Genomic DNA, 21,674 nt, shown 5'->3' on the forward strand with positions numbered 1-21,674 from the left:
CAATAGTAGAAATAAAATAAAGTAGAAATAGGAGGAGGAGGGGGAAAAAGGAAACCAGCAGAATAGAATAAAGAATAAAATAGAGTTAAAATTAAAGTAAATTTAAAACATGCAGAGAAAATAAAAATTATTTTTCAAAAAAGGACAATATTAATTATTTAACAGAAAGCATCTGAAAACAGCTTGGTCTTTGACCTAGATTTGAAGCTGCCAACAGCAGGAGCATTTTTAATGTCCTCTGGCAGTTGGTTCCATAGCTGCACTGCATAGTAGCTAAAAGCTGCTTCACCACACTTTGTTTTAACAACTGGCTTTAATAGTAAATTTTTCTGTTGCGATCTGGTAGATCTGATTGGGTTAGGCCGCTGCAACATATCAGAGAGGTAATTGGGCCCTGTACCATTTAGAGATTTGTACACCAGCAGCAATACTTTAAAGTCAATTCTGTAGCTTACTGGAAGCCAGTGAAGGGACCTTAGAATTGGAGTAATGTGCTCTGTTTTTTGTTCGTGTGAGAACCCTCGCCGCTGCATTTTGAACCAGCTGAAGTCGTTTGATGGTCTTTTTTGGCAGGCCTGTGAAAAGGCCATTGCAGTAATCAACCCTACTAGAGATGAAGGCATGTATAAGTTTTTCCAAATCATTTTTTGACACAAGTCCTCTTAGTTTGGAAATGTTTTTTAGGTGATAAAATGCCGTTTTAGTGATTGCTTTCATGTGACTGTCAAAATTTAGCTCGCTGTCAATGAAAACACCAAGATTTTTAACCATTTCTTTAGTTTTAATCCCTTTTGTGTCAAGAATAGTGGTAATCCTGAGTCTTTCATCTTTTTTCCCAAATAGAATTACTTCTGTTTTATCTGTGTTCAGCTGGAGAAAATTTTGTGACATCCAGCTATTGATTTGATCGATGCACTGGTAGAGACATTCAAGGGGGGCATAATCATTAGGTGATGGAGCGAAATAAATTTGGGTGTCATCTGCATAGCAGTGATACAAAATTGAATTTTTATTGATAATTTGCCCAAGTGGGAGCATATAAAGGTTGAAAAGTAATGGTCCAAGAATCGACCCCTGGGGGACACCACAGGTCAAGGGCATTGACGTTGAGGAACAATTTCCCAGGGTAACAGAGAAGCTTCTATCTTTTAAGTATGAATTTAACCAATTGATAACTTTACCAGTCAATCCAACCCAGTGTTCAAGTCGATATAGCAGTATGTTGTGATCAACAGTATCAAAAGCTGCACTGAGGTCCAGTAATACCAGGACCGATGTTCTGCCTGCATCAGTATTAAGACGTATGTCATTTATAACTTTAATCAGCGCTGTTTCAGTGCTATGATTGGCACGAAATCCTGACTGAAAATTATCAAAACGGCTGTTTGCTATCAAGAAGGCAGTTAATTGATTGAAGACAATTTTTTCAAGGATTTTCCCAATGAATGGTAATGACTAAATGGTTTTCCCAATGACTAAACCACTGTGTCTGTAAGAAACCCACTCGTTATAGGGAGAAAAGGTTTCAGTTTGCTCAGGAGCATAAAGATTGGACTCTGGAGCGATGGAGAAAGGTCATGTGGTCTGGCGAGTCCAGACTGACCCTGTTCCTGAGTGATGGGCGTGTCAGGGTAAGAAGAGAAGTTCAAGAAGCTCCGCCCCGTCATGCATAGTGGCCGCTGTCCAAGCCTCTGGAGGCAGTGTGATGATCCGGGGTTGGTTCAGTTGGTCAGGTCGAGACCCAGCAACATTACGGGGCAATAAAATGAAGTCAGCTGATGACCTGAATAAGCAGGTTCACATCAGTGGGGTTTAATTCCCTGATGGAATAAAATTAGGGCTCTGAGAGTGGTGCTGGAGAAGACTTTAGAGGTTCCACTCTCCTGGAGTCGAGAAGAAATAATGCAGCTCTGGATAGAAATGAAAGCTGTGACGGTGTAGAAGGGTGTTGAACCAATATCATGCTGTAAACAAAGCTGAAGGCGGAGCAACAAAGTATTAGTTGGCAAAACTTTTTTTTTTTTTTTGGACTGGCCAGTGTGTCTGTGTGAAACATACAGGTGTATTTATTAATTTAAAAAAAAAGTGTAAATTTATTATAAGAAAAATATAAAACTGACTGATCCTTGAGACTTGTGGAAAGTTTTAGATCTTTTTCCACCAACAACTTCTTTTAAAAAAAAATTGAACAGGAAACTTCCTTACTGAGAAGAGAAGCTGAAAGACATCACACTCGTTATCAGTGTAAATAAATTACTGTATAAACAAATCCAAATATCAGTGTCACCAAGAGGAAAACTACAAACAACAACTCCAGGTCCTCCGTAATGAGAGTCCAGGAGCTTCTGTCAAAGATCTTAGAATCATTGTGTAGAGTATAATTATATTTAATATTTAATTATTCATCAATTTAAGTGCTTCAGTCGTAGCTCAGGATATCTTTTAACCTAAACTCTGCATCTCCATTAAAATAAAGGACTATAAGATTTACAGTCAAACGAAGGGTGAAGAAACGTTTTCTCAGCTTGGTGGAAAAGAAAATCCAAAATATCTCAAAGTTAATACACGTCTATCATCTGTGGTCTTTAAAAACGTCTGTACAATTGTTGCGGTTTTCAAAAACAGTTCTGTTTCTCAGACCAACAGTGACAGAAGAGAACAGGAAGTCCACGTGGCGCGTGTTAATCATGTGGGAGTTTCCTTCATAGCCTGTGACGCCTGAACCTGAACCCCGTCCTCTCTGCCGGTGGACGTTGCAGCATTCGGTGCGGCCGAGCCGAGAGCGAGTGCAGACGTGGAGCAGACTTGACATCTACACGTCCTCTTCTGTTCCACAGGGACGTACCTCTTACTGAAAGACTTCCAGAACTGCTTGGACAGGATGTAGAGCATCTCGGTTACGTTGAGGACCACACACAGGGCAGACGTACAGCCCATGATGTGGAGGAAGATGGTCTTCTCTGTGGCTTTGCCGATGAAGCAGTCCACCATGTTGGGACAGGGACTCTCCTCACACTGGTACAGCCGAGGAACCTTAAATCCATGATAGAGGAAGTTAAAGATGAGCAGCGTGCCCACCTCGAAGGTGGTCTTCAGGAGCAGGCTGAAGAGATACGTGCACAGCAGACCACCGTCGATCCTGCCTCTGTCCTCGTAAAGTTTGCATCCGTGTTTTTTCTCGCGGTGCTCGCGATAGGCCACGTGCAGAGCCACCAGCAGGGACGGCGTGGACACCATGATGAGCTGCAGAGCCCACAGACGCTCCTGAGACACGGGGAAGAACTTATCGAAGCAGACGTTCACGCACCCTGGCTGCTGGGTGTTACACACGAAATCCTGCGACTCGCCTTTCCAGACGTTTTCGGCAGCAGCCACGAACACCAGGATGCGGAAGATGAAGAGCACCGAGAGCCAGATCCGACCAATCACAGTGGAGTATTTATTCACGCCGCTCAGAACACTCTCCAGGAATGCCCAGTTCATGGCTGCAGGAGGAACCGTCAGGCGTTAAAAATTAATATTCAGTACTAATGATAACATTTGATGTCATTTTAGTCCTAATTAATTAAACTATTTTAATTAAACGTACAAAATTCCATTTTTATTCCTGAAATAAAGGGAAGAATGACGTCATTATTTAAGAGCACAAATAAGTGTAAAATAACCCGTTTGAACGCCGTCCTCGCCTGAGAGCAGTGATCAGTGTGGTTTTAAACACGACATACTCTAACTGCACATCGTAAACAACCAGAGAAACTCAAAGCTTTCATCATGTACAGGACCAGTCAAAAGTTTGTACACCCCTACTCTACTCATTGCCAGGTGTTTCTGTATTGTGAAGATTCTCTACACTGTAGAACAAAACTGAAGACATCAAACACTCTGAAACAACATCTGGAAATGACGTGGGAAACAAAAAGTGTTGACGAAAAGTTTGAAATTTTAGATTCTTCAGCGAATCCAGCGTTGTTTCCCTCGAAGACGCTTCACACACTTTTGCCATTCTCTTAACCAGCTTTACGAGGGAGTCACCCGGAACACTTTCCAGTTAACAGCTGTGTCTCGTCAAAAGGTCGTTAGTGGACGAGTTTCTCACCTTCTTAACGTGCTTGAAATCGTCAGTCAACAGCCCAATTCCACACCACAGCTGTAGAAATCCGTACAGTATTATATCGAGAACTGAACGACTCAGGTGGGGTTTACATTAGACCGTATCAGCGGATCATCAGATTAACGTTTTTAAAAACGATTCGTGTGCACACAGCAACGCCAATACACGGATACGCTAATCACATGACTAATTAGACGGCACGTAAGTTGAAATGTGTAAATGTGTTGTGTAAATTTCTCTTCAGCGGCTCGGCTCCGCAGGCATCCTGCGCTCCAAATCACTCCGCCCTGAACAGCGAGCGCCCTCTGGAGGGTGCGCACTCCGGCCCTGCGCAGCTCACAGAGCGCACGAGTGAAGCGCACGAGCAGTGATTCGGGACTGAGCCGCTGTGCGCAAGTCACTCACCACTTGCAAGTGGAAGGATGGCAAGCCTAAAGACAATCATAACTACACAATGGGCAGTATTTGCATCAGTATTTGCAGTATTTTCATACTTTTATACTCTTTAATGAAAGGTGATACAAGGCGGAAGTCCGCGCCGTTTTTCAGCAGTCGCGTCACATGACCAACGCCAGCGAATCAGGAAGGTGGATGTCACAGTGACGTCATCCAATGACGACGCCAGCTAGAGCTCAGCACAGCGTATCCGCGTATCTCAATGTTTACACAGCACCGGAGCTGACACGATCCGGGTTGAATACGTGGACCCTGGCGGATTCCCGTTTCCCGGCGTTTCAATGTGAACGGACAGTGCATCCGCGAAGAAAACGAGACAGATACGGTCTAATGTAAACTCGGCCTCAGTAAAGAGAAACGACGTCCATCATTACTTTAAGACAGGAAGTGACTTTTAGTTCATAAAAATAAACATTGAATTGGAAGGGGTGTACAAACTTTTGACTGGTACTGTAGTTGTAACATGAACAGAAAGAACAAACATGACATTAAAACGAGATGAAATTACTGTTTTAATGTCATCAATTCAGCTGATAATAATAATAACAGGAAGAAACTGGAATAATGTCGTTTCCTCCACAGAGTGAACACAACTTCCTTTTTATTATTTTACTCTTTATTTGATTTTTTATTCTCAGCGAAAGTAGATCAATGTTTTCCACTTTAATTTTGAGAATAAAGCAGTTTAATATCTTATTTTCCTGTGTGTGTGTTTTATTAATATCTTTATCCCGTGGTGTCGAACTGATGTCAGGATGAAACACATCTTTCTGTATTATTTTATTTTTATTCATTCTCCAGTTCCAGCGTGAATATTCTGACTCATGATTAAATTGTAAATCTTTATGTTAAACAGAAGTGTTATTTGTGTCGATGATGATTTTTTGTTGAAGGGAATGAAGTATAAAAGTTTATTAAAAAAAAAAAAACAACACACATCAAACTCCACAGAGAGAAAATGAAAAATAAAGTGATGATGAAACTGACCTGAGGATGGGTGTGGGTTCGTGTTCCGGAGTCGGGGTTGTGTCCAGCAGCTCCTCCGTCGTGTCTTTTCCTCATTTGGAAGGCAAAGCTACCTGATGGTTCGGTGCCACCTGCTGTGGGTGTGGCTTACAGGTACCTGTGTGCTTCCAGTGAACACACACGCTGCAGGGACAGAGCTGTGTTCTCCAGGCTTCAGTTTCCGTGATGCAGGGTTTAAATCCAGCACAGTGAAGGTTCAGGGTTTGAATGAGGCGTGATGTTTAAATGAAAGCAGGAGGAACGAGCTGGTGTTTGACGAACAGCTGCAGTGACTCAGACAGACAGATAACACCAGTGTTTACTGAGTGTGTCGTGTGTAAACACAGTGTTTAGAAGCTCATAAAGGCAGTTCAGGATGTGCTGCGTCTCACAGACAGGATGGACATTTATATTTAATTACGAGCTTATGGTTTATTAATACAGAAACACGAGACATCTGGAACACACTTCAGGGTTTTACCTGGTGATCAGGACGACTGACTGTGTGTGTGTGTGTGTGTTTATATACTACTGGGGACCAAATGTCCCCACAAGGATGGGCCGCATAAGGAAACTGCTGTTGTGTTTAAAAAAAAAAAGCCCAAAAGTTTCCTTTTCATTACTGAGGTTCAGGTGAGGGCGAGGTTTAGCTGCAGGCCAAGTGTTAATTAAGTGCAATAATTATGTCAATCGAAGGTCCTCACTGGGATGTGAAACAAATGTGTGTGTGTGTGAGAGAGAGAGAGGTTTGGTAGGTTTTTTCTGCTCAGCTGCAGCAGATGATTTGCATTGTTCTGAGTTTTGCTTCCTGGTTTGTAAACTCACCCTGTCCTGACATGACCTGTGACCCCACATCTCATGATACCTCCTGGTTTAGTGTTTTTATTTCCCAGAGTGGACACCTCTTCTCCAAAACCACCCCACCCCACCCCACCTGACCTTTTTCACCCCTTTCCCTTCCTTCACCTCCTTCAGGACGACCCAGTGCCGTCGTGTGACCCTCTGCCCCGCCCGTTCATCCTCATAAAGGCTTGTTGATGAAGAATTGTGTGTAACGATGTGCTACACCACGGGCTGTTTGACAGGAGCTCAATCCTGCCTGTGGTTCATGAATATGAAAGTAGGAAGTGATCGACAGACTTCCTCAGCTTTCCACTTCCCCAAAAGGAAGAGATTCATGTTAAAGTTGTCAACTGTGTCTCTTACAAACAAGGTTCAGTTTTCGTTCTGCTGTAAGAGCTGGACATTTTGTGAAGGAGATTTACAGCAGAGACCCGTCGACTGTCTGGGTGCGTTTCTGTTCAAATGGTTTTTGAGGATCTGCTGCGATACATTTATACACGTAACTGCAATCATTCATGTCAGTGTTATTTATTTTTATTTTTTGTGGAAGACAAAATAAGTAGTTTATGTTCAATAATGTATTAATACTGGTCCCCCCCCCAAAAAAAAAAAAAAAAATTCTTTGCATCACTTAAGGCTTGGGAAAGAAAATAACACCCACCAAGTCTTCGTTTGTTAATTTAACCTTTTTGAACTTCTTTAGAGAGCAATTTGAATATTTTTACTTTTTGAATCCTGATTTCTGGAAGCTTTCGACTCAGAATCAGCATAATGTTTATATTATTAATCACAAAAGGGCAGCACGGTGGTGTAGTGGTTCGCGCTGTCGCCTCACAGCAAGAAGGTCCGGGTTCGAGCCCCGTGGCCGGCGAGGGCCTTTCTGTGTGGAGTTTGCATGTTCTCCCCGTGTCCGCGTGGGTTTCCTCCGGGTGCTCCGGTTTCCCCCACAGTCCAAAGACATGCGGTTAGGTTGACGTGGGGCGGCCTTGGGCTGAGGTGCCCTTGAGCGAGGTACCGAACCCCTGCCCACTGCTTCAGATGGGTTAAATGCAGAGGATGAATTTCAGTGTGCATGTGACGAATAAAGGTTTCTTCTTCTTAAAATCCTTTGATGATGTCCTCGTCTACCTTCTAGTTCATGCCCTATTTTATTTTGTATACCCCCTTGATGTACTTGGGCCACAATGGAAATAAGTGCTGACACTTTACTGTGCTGTCCATGTGTGTTTATGTGCACTCTACTTTTATTTCGTACTCAATAACCATCATCATCATCATGTCATGCGCCTTTCTGTCCAGCAGGTGGCGGAGCGACGTCACAGTGCAGCGTCACTACCTGGTTGCCAGATTGAGTTCATTGGTGTCTATTCATATTTTTATGTATATTAGGAAATTCAGGATTGACAATTGTAAAATTAAATGTATTCATTTTTTCCCATTCAGATGTTTTCTCATGAAGGGAGATGCGCAACATTGAGATAAATTCTCTTCGTTCTTAATAGCAAAGTAATATTTATTGATCGTTTACCTGCTGTACCTCAAGTGCCCTTGACTGGTTATTTAAACCAATTTATGTGTGTTTAGTCTATGTCTAGTTCTTATCTAGAGTGTTTATACTGTTTTTCAATTATTCTATTTTTTATTTACTGCATTGCCTGTTTGCACCGTGGGTCAGAGAGGACTGAAATTTCATCTGTGCTGTATGTCGAGCATATTTGACAATAAAGTTGACTTGACTTATGTTCACAGTTAAGAAAGATTCGTTGAAAAGCTGTTTGCTGTGACAGAAAATATCTGCGGCCTGAATTAAATAATATTATAGTTCATACAGGATAAATTTGTCTCACAGACTCGTCATAATTGTTCGTTTGTGTATTGATTCTATAAATCTGGCAACCCGTCTCTGCTCCGAACAAGATGGCGGCGCTCAGCGACTCACAGCAACAACAACCTCCTCCTCCTCCCGCCGCCTGTTCGGCCCTCCAGGCTTTATAAAGGCAGATTTTCTCTTTACAGGCCTTATTTAAGGTTTATGTACATATTGTAATAATCTTAGTATTTTTAAATCAGTATTTTATTGGTTTAAACTGTGTGAACCGGTCAGAATGTCCTCAGAGCGCAGCAAAGGCCCCGGATGGAGAGCCGTCAGAACTACGTCATTATTCCGCGCCGTCAACCCGGAACTCTTCATCAAACCTGTAAATCACACCTTTTTTTTTTTTTTATTACCCAAAATACAAACAAATCGAGCAGCAGTAAATCACACACTTATCACTAAACGCTCGTGTTTCCGCTCAACACAAACCGCAGTGCTGGAGTGAAGGCTTACAGCGGCTTTGTTTAGCCGGGGACCAAACGTCACTTCCGGAAACACCTGGAAGCGCGTGCAGTCAATTAACAGCTTAATTATAATAATAGGCAAGATTTAAATTAATGACATTTCTTTAGTTGTTTCCTGTGGACAGTCTTCAGTAAAACTTGTTAGCAAGTTTTAAACTGTGGTGTAAACACGTTAAATAAATAAATTATGTAATTATAATCTCTGTGATGGAAACCCTGCTGATAAACAGCTGTTTCCAGAGGCAGGATAAACTCAGTGGTGTTTTATTTGCATGTGTTCACTCGGTGTTTCATTAAACAAAAGAGAAAATTACAAATTTGCTCAAATCGCTTCAGCCTCAAACAGTCACGTGTTCATTAATCAAAGAGTTTGTTTAAATTTGCTCTGATACCAGGGCCCTGTACTACGAAGCGGGTTTTCTGGCTTACCAGGGTAACTTCGAGAGTAACTTGATCACGTGCAGCGTAACTTCCCGATTAACCCATACTACGAAAGTTGGCTATGTTCAAACCGAGGTCTGCTGCCATGGCAACTTACGCTGCATCTCAAACCTGCTCGTCTCAGGTTATGTTCTTGGTTAACCCGAGGTTTCCGATTAACCACACCCTTTTTAAACACCACCTCTCCACCGACATTTCCTCTAGAGACAATGCCAGCGTAGAGATGGGATTTATGGCTCTTTGATGGGATCCGCATCTTTGTGATCCGTTCTTTGAAAAGAGCCGTTCACAAGACTGGCTCATTCGGCTCTTTTTAAATATTTATTCAGTTTTAAGAAGACAGCGTCTAAAGAAGCCAGATCCCTCTGCTTAGACAGTGACATCAATATTTCTGGACATACCTTTTATATAAAGCAACCTAGACTTACATTATTGTAACCCCTAAACGCTCATAAATAACCATTAAAAAACAATGAGGGCTTCAATGAATGTCCATGCAGAACGGCTTTTCTGTAAAAAAAAAAAAAAAAGAAGAAGAAGAAGCCACTCAAGAACATAGTTATCAAGAACGCAAGAATATTTTATAGAAAAACACTTGTTTTACAAAAATATTTAAGTCTGAGATACAAAATAGATACAACTACAATAAATATAACAAGAACTAGTTATCACACAAGAACATTTTAACAGAAAAAAAAAACACTATATTAAAAATATTGAAATTGTAACAAAAATAGATACAACTAAACAGTCAGATAAATAGATAAAGTTATAACAAGATTATTTTAATAGGAAAAAAACTATTAATGCAAAAAATCTCATCTCATTATCTGTAGCTGCTTTATCCTTCTACAGGGTCGCAGGCGAGCTGGAGCCTATCCCAGCTGACTACGGGCGAAAGGCGGGGTACACCCTGGACAAGTCGCCAGGTCATCACAGGGCTGACACATAGACACAGACAACCATTCACACTCACATTCACACCTACGCTCAATTTAGAGTCACCAGTTAACCTAACCTGCATGTCTTTGGACTGTGGGGGAAACCGGAGCACCCGGAGGAAACCCACGCGGACACGGGGAGAACATGCAAACTCCACACAGAAAGGCCCTCGCCGGCCCCGGGGCTCGAACCCAGGACCTTCTTGCTGTGAGGAGACAGCGCTAACCACTACACCACCGTGCTGCCCCAATGCAAAAAATATATTAGAAAAATAGATACAACTAGACAAACAGATAAATAAATAAAATACACAAAAATAGAACAAACAAAATGACGATAGAATAAATTAAATGAACGTCCGTGCAAAGTAGTTTTCCCACAATATCATTAATATCACACAACGACATTATAAACTATATACAAAATTTGAACTATTAGGCAAGCAGATAAAACTTGAATAAATAAAAGGCAAATGAATGCTTGCTTGCACGCGCGCACACACCCCATTATGAATGATGTTTTTATATTTCATTTCCACCTGTTGCCAGGTGCGTTTGGCACTGCTGTTGCCTCTGAAATGTTCACAGGACCGACACCAACTTAGTCAAAGGGACTGAACAGTCAGTCATCCTAATTCATGTGACTCTGTGCACAGATCAGCTTAAGTAGGCGACTCCATGAATTTACCATACCAAATTTTATTCAGGATTTTTCGGACATTAAACAAGCTATATATGACTGGGGCCACGTCGAAGGACCATTTTCTGTGACTTGTGATTGATCATGAAGCTTCTCTCATCCTATACTTCTGTTCTGGAACATGTAGAAGGGAGAATGTACTCGCGCATTTACCCGATCGGCAATTCGTTGCCAACATGCTTGCCGCTCCTTATTGGCAGCCGCTGTGTTAGATTTTGCTCTTAATGTTGTTTTGAACTCCTCGTAGCTTTGCATTATGACAGCGCATTCTTCCTCCGTGAAGTACGGCGACTGTGCCATTGTGAACAGTGAACGCGCATTAACCCTGATTAGGTTAACACAGGTTCAACAAATCAACTTCATCACTGGCGTCGTAGTACCGTTTAACCCCAAACAAGATAACCAGGTTTTGTCAACCCCGGTTTAGCGGGGGAACCCTGGGTTACTGCTGGGTAGGTTAACCTCCGTTCATAGTACAGGGCCCTGGACTGAAATTATTATTATTATTATTATTATTATTAACCCTCTCCTCCCCTGTGTGCTTGTCTCCTGTCCAGAATAAGCCAGTGATGGTGTTTGGCCTCGTCACCATCACGCTGTGTGTCGGGTATCTGGGCTACCTGCACGCTGTGAAGGAGAACTCTCAGGAGCTTTATGAGGCCATGGACAGTGAGGGTGAGAGATACATGCGCAGGAAAACCTCCAAGTGGGACTGAGGGACATCGCACACAGAGAGACACTTTAGAGACTCCCCTCCATTCAGTGTTGAGGAGTTTACTCTAAACACCAGATTCACTTCAGAAACGGCTTCCCATAAAGACCGTGTGTGTGTGTAAATCTGCACATCAGCAGCGTGGAGATAGAGAGACGTATTTTACACAGTAAAGCTGCCTGGGTGTGTTTTTCCAGAGATGATTTTGACAAAACAATCAGTGTCATGTTTATGATAAATAAATAAACACATGACTGAATGAATGACTGGTAGTCAGGATGTTTTTGTTACAGTTATGCAGAATGCACACATAAAGGCTCCAATCAGCCACAAGGTTTGAACCCAGAACCTTCTTGTGCTGAGGTGACAGTTATGGCTGCTGTAGCACCCTGTAATGCGTTATAGATCATCTGAAGTTACTGACTGATAACGGACTTGTGTAGCGCCGTTTCCGTGAGTTCAACAGCGCTGGACTCATCCTTTCTCACATTATGAACGATGCGGGTCAACATGGCCAAATCGAAGACATAAAAAAGGTGCTGCTGGCAGCCATCAGACTACTCGGGCTCAGATCTTCACACCTACAGTCAATTTAGAGCCACCAATTATCCTAACCTGCATGTCTTTGGACTGTGGGGGAAACCGGAGCACCCGGAGGAAACCCACGCAGACACGGGGAGAACATGCAAACTCCGCACAGAAAGGCCCTCGCCGGCCACGGGGCTCGAACCCGGACCTTCTTTCTGTGAGGTGACAGTTATAACCACGACACCACCAAGTTACTCACTACTTCAGTTGTCATTTAAATTTTTTTTAACTGATTAAAGCCTTTATTTTGATAAGAACCTTTTCTTCTACTCAAGTTATTATTATTATTATTGAGTAACAGTACCTTTAGTGGAGGAGGGTTTTTGGTGACGTGACACACCTCTGAAAGCCAGATGAGGAAATACACACATTCATTAACGTGTAGAACCTCCTGGAATACCGATCACCTGAAGTGGAGCTGTTCTGTGGGAGTTTCTCGGTCTGGAGATATTTTGTCTCTCTCTCCTGTCCAACATGGCTTCAGTTTGTAGATGTTTGAGGCTAGTGGGTTTGGAGCAGGAGCAGTTTGATGAGTTTACAGGTGATCTTTATCTCCAGGTGTTTCAGCTCAAACAGGAAACAGATCAACTGAGATCACATGATCCTGAAGCCTCAGGTGTGTGAAGAGGACCTGAAGGAGAGCAGGGCAGGCAGAACTCTTAAACACACCACAAAGGAGTGTGTGAGAGAGAGAGGGAGAGAGAGAGAAAGTAACTTTTCTTGTTTTTCTACATGAATATTTTTCCTTTGAGTTTACTTGGAAAGTCACAGTGAGAGGCAGTGAAGCGATAAACACACGCTCTCACACACTCACACTCTCTCTCTCTCTCTCTCACAAACACACAATCTCACTCGCACAGAATCACCCCACAGTTTATTGTACAGAATCTCTACACTATGATGATGATGATGATGATGAAGTTCAGCAGTGTGCAGTTACTCATCTTTCCCTTCACACCGAGGCTCCGCCCAGCGGTGGGAGGGGGCGGATCTCGCTGAGAAGGGGGCGGAGTCGGGGGTATAAAGGCGCTGCGGTGTGCCGGGGCTGTTCGCGCTCGCGCTACTCGGCTGAGGGAGTGAGATGGCTGCGCGCGCAGCTCCGGCTGGGTAAAGCGGGTCCTGTGGGCGGAGCAACAACTTCCTGTAGCGTCCATAACAACAACAACTTCCTGTAGCGTCCATAACAACAGCCTGGAGCCGCCGGCTCGCGCCAACATGAGCGACTCGACTACAGGTAACAATAATAATAATAATAATAATAATAATAAGTGCAGCTGAGACTCCTACAGTTACACTGAGTCTCTCTCTCTCTCTCTCTCCCCCAGTGAGGGTCCACCCGGCTCTGCCCCCTGAGCGCGTGCTCTGTTCCGGTACCGTCATATTCCCCGGTAACATCATCCACTGACTTCACTCACAGACCACTGCAGAGCTCCGGGTTTAACCGCCTACAGAGGCCCCCAGGGGTCATGGGCACTGACTCTCTCTCTCTCTCTCTCCCTCTCTCTCTCTGTCTGTCTCTCCCCCTTTCTGTCTCTCTCTGTCTGTCCCTCTCTCCCCCTTTCTCTGTCTGTGTGTTTGTCTCTGTCCCCCTTCTCTCTCTGTCTGTCTCTCTCTCTGTCCCTCTCTCTCCCCCTTTCTGTCTGTGTGTCTGTCTCTCTGTCTGTCCATCCATCTGTCTCTCTCTCTCCCTCCTCTCTCTCTGTCCGTGTGTGTCTCTGTCTGTCCGTCCATCTCTCTGTCTCTCTCTCTGTCCCCCTCTCTCCCCCTTTCTCTCCCCGTCTGTCTCTCTGTCCCCCTCTCTCCCCGTCTGTCTCTCTGTCCCCCTCTCTCCCCGTCTGTCTCTCTGTCCCCCTCTCTCCCCGTCTGTCTGTCCATCTCTCTCTGTTTGTCCGTCCATCTGTCTCTCTCTCCCCCTCTCTCTGTCTGTCCATCTGTCCCCCTCTCTCCCTCTGTGTGTCTGTCTGTCTCTCTGTCTGTCCCCCTCTCTCCCTCTGTGTCTGTCTCTCTCTCTCTCTCTCTCTCTCTCTCTCTCTCTCTCAGGTGTGTTTGATCAGCTCGGATCTCTACTCGTCATATTTCCGGCTGAATTTCAGGATAAACTGCTGCATGATGTCACTAAAGAGGAAGTGGCAGAGTTTGTGTTTTATTGTCTGCGCCTGCACAAGTACGAACCCCTACACCACACTCCTCTCTCTCTCTCTGTGTCTCTGTCTGTCTTTTCTTCTCTGATCATGTGCTTGTTTTCCATCTTTCTTTTTCACACATCAGTTAGTTCTCTTTAGCTGATCCTCCGTCTTTTCTCCTCATTCCCTGTATTCCAGCCCTTTCTCACTGTGTTGCTCAGGGTAAGCGCGTGTGTGTGTGTGTGTGTGTGTGTGTGTGTGTGTGTGTGTGCGCGCTGATTTTTCCCTCTGCAGTCCGAGCAGGTCGGAGTGTTTGGTGTCGGTGGTCGCTGATCTGAGAGAAGCTTCACTCGCTGTGACGAGACGCGTTGCTGAAATCCTCCTCCTGCTGCAGGTAAAGGTGGAGCAGGGCTGAGGAAGGGGAGATAAAGGGAGCAGTGATCAGGAAAAAATGGAGAGATGGTGTAATCACTAACGGGGGGGAACCTACATCAAAAAATTTAATGCCATTAAGTGATGTGATAAAACGTGAGTGCTTTTTTGTGCCATGAGAAATTAACGGGTTAAAGTCACTCACTCGGTTCCTGAGTGTGAGCTCTCGTGTGTCTGCTCCTCTCTCAGCTCCACCAGCGCACTGTCAGCTCCTTCTACACCCTTCAGCCCAAAAAGAGAGACATCCAGAAGCTGCTGCAGAAACTCCTGACTCCGCCCAAACGTTCAACCACGCCCATGCCGGTTAAGGTGCGTCACTGTCTGATCACCAGGTGGGAAGATCTCATCTCATTATCTGTAGCCGCTTTATCCTGTTCTACAGGGTCGCAGGCGAGCTGGATCCTATCCCAGCTGACTACGGGTGAAAGGCGGGGTTCACCCTGGACAAGTCGCCAGGTCATCACAGGGCTGACACATAGACACAGACAACCATTCACACTCACACTCACACCTACGCTCAATTTAGAGTCACCAGTTAACCTAACCTGCATGTCTTTGGACTGTGGGGGAAACCGGAGCACCCGGAGGAAACCCACGCGGACACGGGGAGAACATGCAAACTCCGCACAGAAAGGCCCTCGCCGGCCACGGGGCTCGAACCCAGGACCTTCTTGCTGTGAGGCGACAGCGCTAACCACTACACCACCGTGCCGCCCGGTGGGAAGATCAGGTTAGTTATTTATTCGGAGCAACTTGTCCTGAAGCGGTTATTAAAGACCGGCTCTCAATCACCAAGTGTTTAATCCCAACCTGAACAGGTCGATTGGGTTCTAAAGCTTCTCTCCGTCAAACTGTACAAGCTGTAATGTTTTATAAAACTCTGAGCATGGCGAGATCCACGTTTTATCATGTGACCTCACCTCTTGGTGGTGTTCTCTTTTGTCTGGACTGAAAACTTTTTAAATTGTGAAATTCCACTCCAACTTTAACCAAACTAGAGAAATGTAGCACTGGGTGAATATTAGCCAGCTGGTTATGGGTCTTAACTAGCATTAGCTTTACCTGTGTGTGTGTGTGTGTGTGTGTGTGTGTCCTCTTCCAGTGTGTGTTTCTCAGGGAAGTGTTTGAGCTGTGTAACTATGTGGATCGCAGTCAGCTGACCCCAGATTTGGGAGGATATTTCATCTACAGCCATGAGAGCTGGGTCTCCTTCATCAGAGTGAGTAGCTCGCCCACGCTCACATACGACGCATCCGGGTCAGTCTGATACTGCATTCTGATTGGTCAGAAGGGTGTTGAGTAATTTTCTAAAGTAAACAGGCTTGTGCTGATGTTGAACAGCACTCTGCTGGTCAGTACAGTGAGCACGCCCAAGGAGGCCGTGACATTTAGGGGTCATCCATAACTTTCATCATTATGAGTCTACAAAGAGTAGACTTTTGAGCAACACCCCCCCCCCCCCCCCCCCCCCAAAAAAAAGTGTACATTAGCAGACACAAAAATGATGGATCTACGTGGAATAGGAATTCAAAATAAAACCATGTCTTGTATTGCTTTTTATTAAAATCAGATGACCGGACAATAAAGATTCACAAGAGAAGAAAAGAAGCAGTGTTGGGAGTAACGCGTTACAGAAGTAACGAATTACTGTAATGCATTGCTTTTTGCGGTAATGAAAGGCATTACAGGAAAAAAATGGGTAATATTTTACTCAGTACAAATGTCAGTAACGTGCGTTACAATGCATTTTTAACCTGGAATGAAGTGGTGGGCTTTTTTCCCTTCATACAAATTCGCCAAAATCACGCGAGATCAGCAGAGGTGAAATGTCCGTGCAAAATGTTTCGCTTCCTTTTCCTTTAGGTGAGTCAGACAGGAGAGAGAGAGAGAGAGAGAGAGAGAGAGTGAACCTGCAGCTGATCTAACCTCGGATAGTGCATTCTCCAGATGGGCACACGCCCATTACTTTAAGTTTGTGAAAAATAAGGATGTGAAGAACATCGTAGTCAAATGCACTGTGTGTGCTAAACCTAAAGAACGGTCCACGTCTCGAAATAGCACCAGTAATTTAACTCCACGTTTCCAGAGGTGCCGCAGTAACATGAAGTTAGCGAGGAAGCAAGCGGAGGATGAGAGTGGCAATAAAATCACCAAGCAGCCAAAATGAACATTCTCTCGCTCTGAGATGCTCCTTCAGCCTCAGGAGGTGAGGAGACCTGTGGCGGAGTATGGTGTTGAAGATGTGCTGACAGTTTGTTTACATTTTTGGCCTGTATAACTTTTTTTTTTTTTTTTCTGGTTGGAAGTCAGACTAAAGTGACTGAGCTGCCTTTCCTTCGAGGGCTAATAGGCCTAAGCACTTCAATATCAGTAAAAGCACTTTGATTTTATTTCTAATTCCGTATTTCGAAATGTGACTGGGTCGCCTCATATAGCTAATAGTCATTGTCTAACTGTGATTTAAAAGGCTTGTGGGTTTTTTTTCAGGCCAGTTTTATTGTAGGCTACGATTTGCCATAATGTTCATTTTTGTTAAATTTCTGAAATGGAGTCATATCCCTTAGGGCTTTTTTTTTTATTTTTATGAAGCATAAACTATGCTTAATGCTGTAAACTTGAAAACAATAAAGGCATAGAAATGCTAATTTTGTATTCTGTCATATCTTTAGACATTACAATACAATACAGTTCAATTAATATTAATATGACTAGGCCTAAAGTTACACTCAGTGCGTTTACATGCACGTCCAAATCGAGCTGCTGTTGGTAATCGAGCAAAGGGTCCCAGCAGGGGTGCCGGAGAAATCCAATCCTACATGCACAAGTGAAATCGGGCTATTGTGCACCCGAGCCACATGTGGCGCTACACGCCCCATCGTGTTGGTACACTTCCGGTTGTCGTCATGAAGAAGAGCTATAGTGTTGCCAGATACTGCTGACATATTCCAGCCCAAAACATGTTCAAATCCGCTAAAATGCACTTAAAACCCCCCAATCTGGCAACACTGGCAGTTCCGTGTTCAAGCTGTTAGGCTTGCTCTAACAGACTGTATGGCTACAAACTGTCCGGCGCAGACCACTGTTTTGTAAGACAACTTATTTTGCGCAATATTTTTCTAAAGTCCATTTTTTGCTTACAATTTTTTTTTTTTTTTTTTTTGCTTACAATTTAACTTGTCTTAATAAACACACAAAGTTCAATTGTTTTGTTTTTATTGACATTCTTCACATGTTGGACATGTATTTGTGTGTGTATACACACAAATACAGTGACTTGTTTACGTACACAATTCACAGCTATGCAACAGCTGTACAGATGTATTTGGTGATACAGTAAGTGAGCTAAATTTTAACAGTGCAAACAATGCCACAAAAAAAGATTCATGCCGTTGTCATGATTCGTTGTCATGCCGACCGAGGCTGTTGTGTTTCCCTTGTGGTCTCGTCACTTCCAGAAGGGGCAGTGCTGAAGTAAGTAGCTCGACTCCATAGCTCAATAGGGTATACATGCACTAAGTAGCTCGGCAGAAATCGCATAATCTAGGTCGTGTAGCTCGATTCCGAGAAATCAAGTTCGGTTCAATTTCAGCCGAATTAAGGTGTATACATGGCGTTTTGAACTTCGATTTCAGTCGAGCAACAGCAGAAATTCAATTCTCTATGTGCATGTAAATGCACTGAGTATTTCTATCACAGTTTGCCAGACTTTGACCTTTTGTCTGTTCTTGCGATGATTGATTGTTCCTTGTATTGTGCCATGAGCATCACACTGGCTATTATATTCTACTGTTTTTAACCATCAGCCGAGCTCAGTCAGATACCACATCACCTTCCACTGGATGTGTGATGAGCTAATTGAGCATCTTGAGCTACATTTAGATTGCCAAATCCATACTTCCAGTTATTTTGGTGAGAGTAACTTAAAAGTAATGCAATAGTAGTGTAATGCCTTACATTTTAAATCAGGGCTTTGAACCGGTTCAAGGAACGAAAACCGGGAACTTTTTCTATTTCACATGGAACAGAAACGAAACCAGAAACTTTATTTTTTTTATGTTCCGGAACAGAAACGCTTATTAAAAATAATGGTAACCGGTTAATACCGGTTTTTATTTCGTTCCTCAAAGTTTCCGTAGCCTACAAATAAGTCATTCTTCTCCTGCGCAAGTTTCTATGACCCGCTGGGGTTCACTTCCTGTGTGACGTTCGCTGACTGAATGGAGAGAGCGGGAGGGTGGACTACTATCACGTCTCCACATCTTAAATAAGAGGTAAATATCGCAGTCTGTCGTTATTCAAAAACATCAATTTCAAACACGATATCAATATATTTGTCCACGTTAATGAGAGGCTCGCGAACATTAAATGACGTTAACCTCTGTTAGCCTATCAATGCATAGGGCCTGACTAGCCTTTGGTAACACACTAAACGAATTCTCTTTCATTTTTGGCACTTTTTCTGTTTGTGTAGATGGGAAGACATACTGAGAATCCAAATCGCCAACATTTGAAATAATTGTTTTGAATTATTTCTTGTCTTATTTAATGAAGGTTGTAATAGAATTAGCCTACATTTGGCTTCAGCTGGATGAGACAGACATAATTTTATAGCCATTTGTTAAACAGCTGACAGGGAACGTAATTAACCGTTCCGGGAACGAAATTTTTTTGTTCTAACCGGTTCGGGAACGTCTATTTAATGGTGGAACCCAAAACCGGAAACGTTAAAATTCCGTTTCTGTTCGGAACGAACCAATAGGAAAAAAATTCTGGTTCAAAGCCCTGGTTTAAATACAGTAATATTGTAATGTAACTAATTACTTTAAAATGACAGTAACAAGTAATAAATAACGCAAAACAGTTTTGAAGTAACTTGCCCAACACTGAAAAGAAGACACAAGACGGGTCCAGAAGTTTTCATAGAAAGCAGGCAATTCATTTTTGAAAATTAGGGACCGTCTTTTTAAGGGGAGCTGTTGCCTTTTGGCTTTGAAATGTTCGTTTTTGATTCTTTCCAAGCAGCCTGTCCTGCCCTAACTGCCTCCTGCCGCTTCTCAGATGAATGCAGGAAACGATAAACGTTTAAAAACTGCTCGTACTCGTTTGAAGGACTCTTGTGAATAGCGGTATTTCTGCTATTCACAAATTTGTAAATGCAGTCAAAATCTGGGTCAGCCATTGTTGTACTGAAGAAAGAAAGCGTGTAGAGCTAGCTGGCAACACTGATGTGGCGCGAAATTTTTAACATGGCGGCCGCCGATTCACACACTGACGGATCATCGTCTTTTCATTTTTAAAAAGTGTACGCCTGGTCATTAACCCCCTCCCCCCCGCGTACGGTTTGTACGCTCATGATAATGATGAATTATGGATGATCCCTTAATGGAACATCAGACCTTGCATTTGATTGGTTGGTGAATTTTGATGGTCAGGGAGAGGGGGGAGGAGGAACTTCTCCAAATCTGACCATGAACTGAATAAATACTGCACTCAAACTGAAGCCCACGCTCTGGATTAGTTATTAAGTGATGCGATGTGATGTTTCATGCTCAAAGGATGGTGTGTGCACACGGAGGGAGGGGGGCGTGATGTTTGTGCGTCATCCTGAACTTTCATCTCGCTTCCCCTCCAGTGTGATGAACGAGATTAATACAGCCTCATGGTTTATTACCATAGAGAAGCGCGCGTGTGTGTGTGTGTCTTTTCAGTTGCTAATGAGTGTGATGTCGCTCATCTCTACCTATTGTTCCAGATCTGTGTCTGTTTTGCACAATACTCTGCTCATTCAGCACAGACGCACAATTTTGTACTTTTAAAAATCTCTCTCACACTGTCGTGTTTGGATGATGTTAGTTTCTCACAGGTTTGTAATGGTGTTTGCTGTGTTCAGTCCCAGACTGGGAGTTTCAAACAGGTTCCTGTCAATAATTATGCTAATTAGCATACTAGGACGCACCCCGTTGGACAGTGTGATGGGATTGACATCAAATTTTGTTGACAAGTTCAAGATCCTTACCAATTAAAGTGATCTGAAATGTATTTGTAGTTCTTTTAAGGTGTGTGTGTGTGTGTGTGTGTAGGAGATGGAGAGTTTTGTGCAGGAGTTTGTGGCTGTGGTGAGGAAGTTGCCGGTGTGTATCGGTGCTCTGCAGGATTTTTCTAAACTCTCCGTTCCTACGGAGTACAACGCTCTTGCGGTTTTCTGCTGGACCAATCAGACACGGCTTGAGCATCTCCGCCGGTAACATCACACTAACTTCACTTATTCAAAAGCTTTCTCTGGTCTATTCCGTGTTCTCTTTAGAAGAAAATCACGTTGTTTTTAAATGTGAATGTTTGTAAAAGTTACATGCCTGTCTGTAAGGTGAGCGTTTGGAATGGAGTTATGATTCTGTGGAACCAGTTCCTTTCTAAATAAACCTGATGGACCAGAACGGAGGAATGGGGTCACATGATCACACTGCTGTGTACCGTGTGGGAGGATTTGGAGAACAATGAAAATTTGAAAAGTGACCGACTATGAATTACAGATTGTGTGTGTGTGTGTGTGTGTGTGTGTAGAGATCTGGGTCTGGATGCCTTGTTGAGACGGTGTGAGTGTGTGTTGGAGAAGTTTCGTTATCCTGAGAGGGATCAGTGTTACCAGGCCATGGTGGGAACTGTACTCTTCACACACACTGCTCTGGAGATGCTGCAGAACTATGACAGGTAGTGTGTGTACACACACAGGTTTGAAGATCTGCTATAAAATGTGAAGCTCGGTCTCATAACGGCTCATTTGCATTTAGTAACGCCCACAAAGACTCCATAAAAGGTAAAGTGCATGAAATGAGTGATCAGGGTAAAGACTGGAGGAAAAAAAAAGACAAGTGGAAGTTATTTCACTCAAACACCAACTTAAAAAAAAAAAAAGTGAGCATTAAATCCTCCATCTGAGGCCTTTGTTTACGGCTCTGTGCAGACGGACCGCTCCCTCTGACTG

General features: G+C 43.4%; 3 protein-coding genes across 7 annotated transcripts in view; 2 read left to right on the forward strand and 1 right to left on the reverse strand.

The window, feature by feature from the left end:
* Window positions 1-36: 36 nt before the first annotated feature.
* gjb7 (gap junction protein beta 7) lies at window positions 37-13,050 on the reverse strand. 3 transcript variants are annotated; one of them, XM_060913520.1, is made up of 3 exons: window positions 12,442-13,050; window positions 5,555-5,856; window positions 37-3,485 (listed from the first exon to the last, which is right to left on the reverse strand). In XM_060913520.1, the coding sequence occupies exon 3, from the start codon at window positions 3,481-3,483 to the stop codon at window positions 2,686-2,688; it is 798 nt and encodes a 265-aa protein (XP_060769503.1). In that variant the 5' UTR covers window positions 3,484-3,485; window positions 5,555-5,856; window positions 12,442-13,050; the 3' UTR covers window positions 37-2,685. The 3 variants fall into 3 exon arrangements, with proteins under 3 accessions (XP_060769503.1, XP_060769504.1, XP_060769502.1); XM_060913521.1 differs by having other exon boundaries at window positions 5,555-5,865; XM_060913519.1 differs by lacking the exon at window positions 12,442-13,050 and having other exon boundaries at window positions 5,555-6,496.
* smim8 (small integral membrane protein 8) lies at window positions 8,324-11,812 on the forward strand. The gene is made up of 2 exons (XM_060913522.1): window positions 8,324-8,613; window positions 11,395-11,812. The coding sequence occupies exons 1-2, from the start codon at window positions 8,521-8,523 to the stop codon at window positions 11,551-11,553; spliced, it is 252 nt and encodes an 83-aa protein (XP_060769505.1). The 5' UTR covers window positions 8,324-8,520; the 3' UTR covers window positions 11,554-11,812.
* Window positions 12,411-21,674, forward strand: part of LOC132876470 (uncharacterized) — a 17,409-nt gene continuing 8,145 nt past the window's right edge. The window contains exons 1-8 of one of the 3 annotated variants that reach the window (XM_060913516.1): window positions 12,411-13,371; window positions 13,463-13,525; window positions 14,178-14,301; window positions 14,555-14,654; window positions 14,882-15,001; window positions 15,795-15,911; window positions 20,773-20,933; window positions 21,254-21,400. In XM_060913516.1, coding sequence (XP_060769499.1) covers window positions 13,353-13,371; window positions 13,463-13,525; window positions 14,178-14,301; window positions 14,555-14,654; window positions 14,882-15,001; window positions 15,795-15,911; window positions 20,773-20,933; window positions 21,254-21,400 — 851 coding nt within the window. In that variant the 5' untranslated portion in view covers window positions 12,411-13,352. Of the gene's footprint in view, window positions 13,372-13,462; window positions 13,526-14,177; window positions 14,302-14,554; window positions 14,655-14,881; window positions 15,002-15,287; window positions 15,423-15,794; window positions 15,912-20,772; window positions 20,934-21,253; window positions 21,401-21,674 lie in introns of those variants that run through there. The other 2 variants (XM_060913515.1, XM_060913517.1) reach the window with 2 other exon arrangements.

Source organism: Neoarius graeffei, chromosome 2 (assembly GCF_027579695.1).
Source record: "Neoarius graeffei isolate fNeoGra1 chromosome 2, fNeoGra1.pri, whole genome shotgun sequence".
NCBI lineage: Eukaryota > Metazoa > Chordata > Actinopteri > Siluriformes > Ariidae > Neoarius > Neoarius graeffei.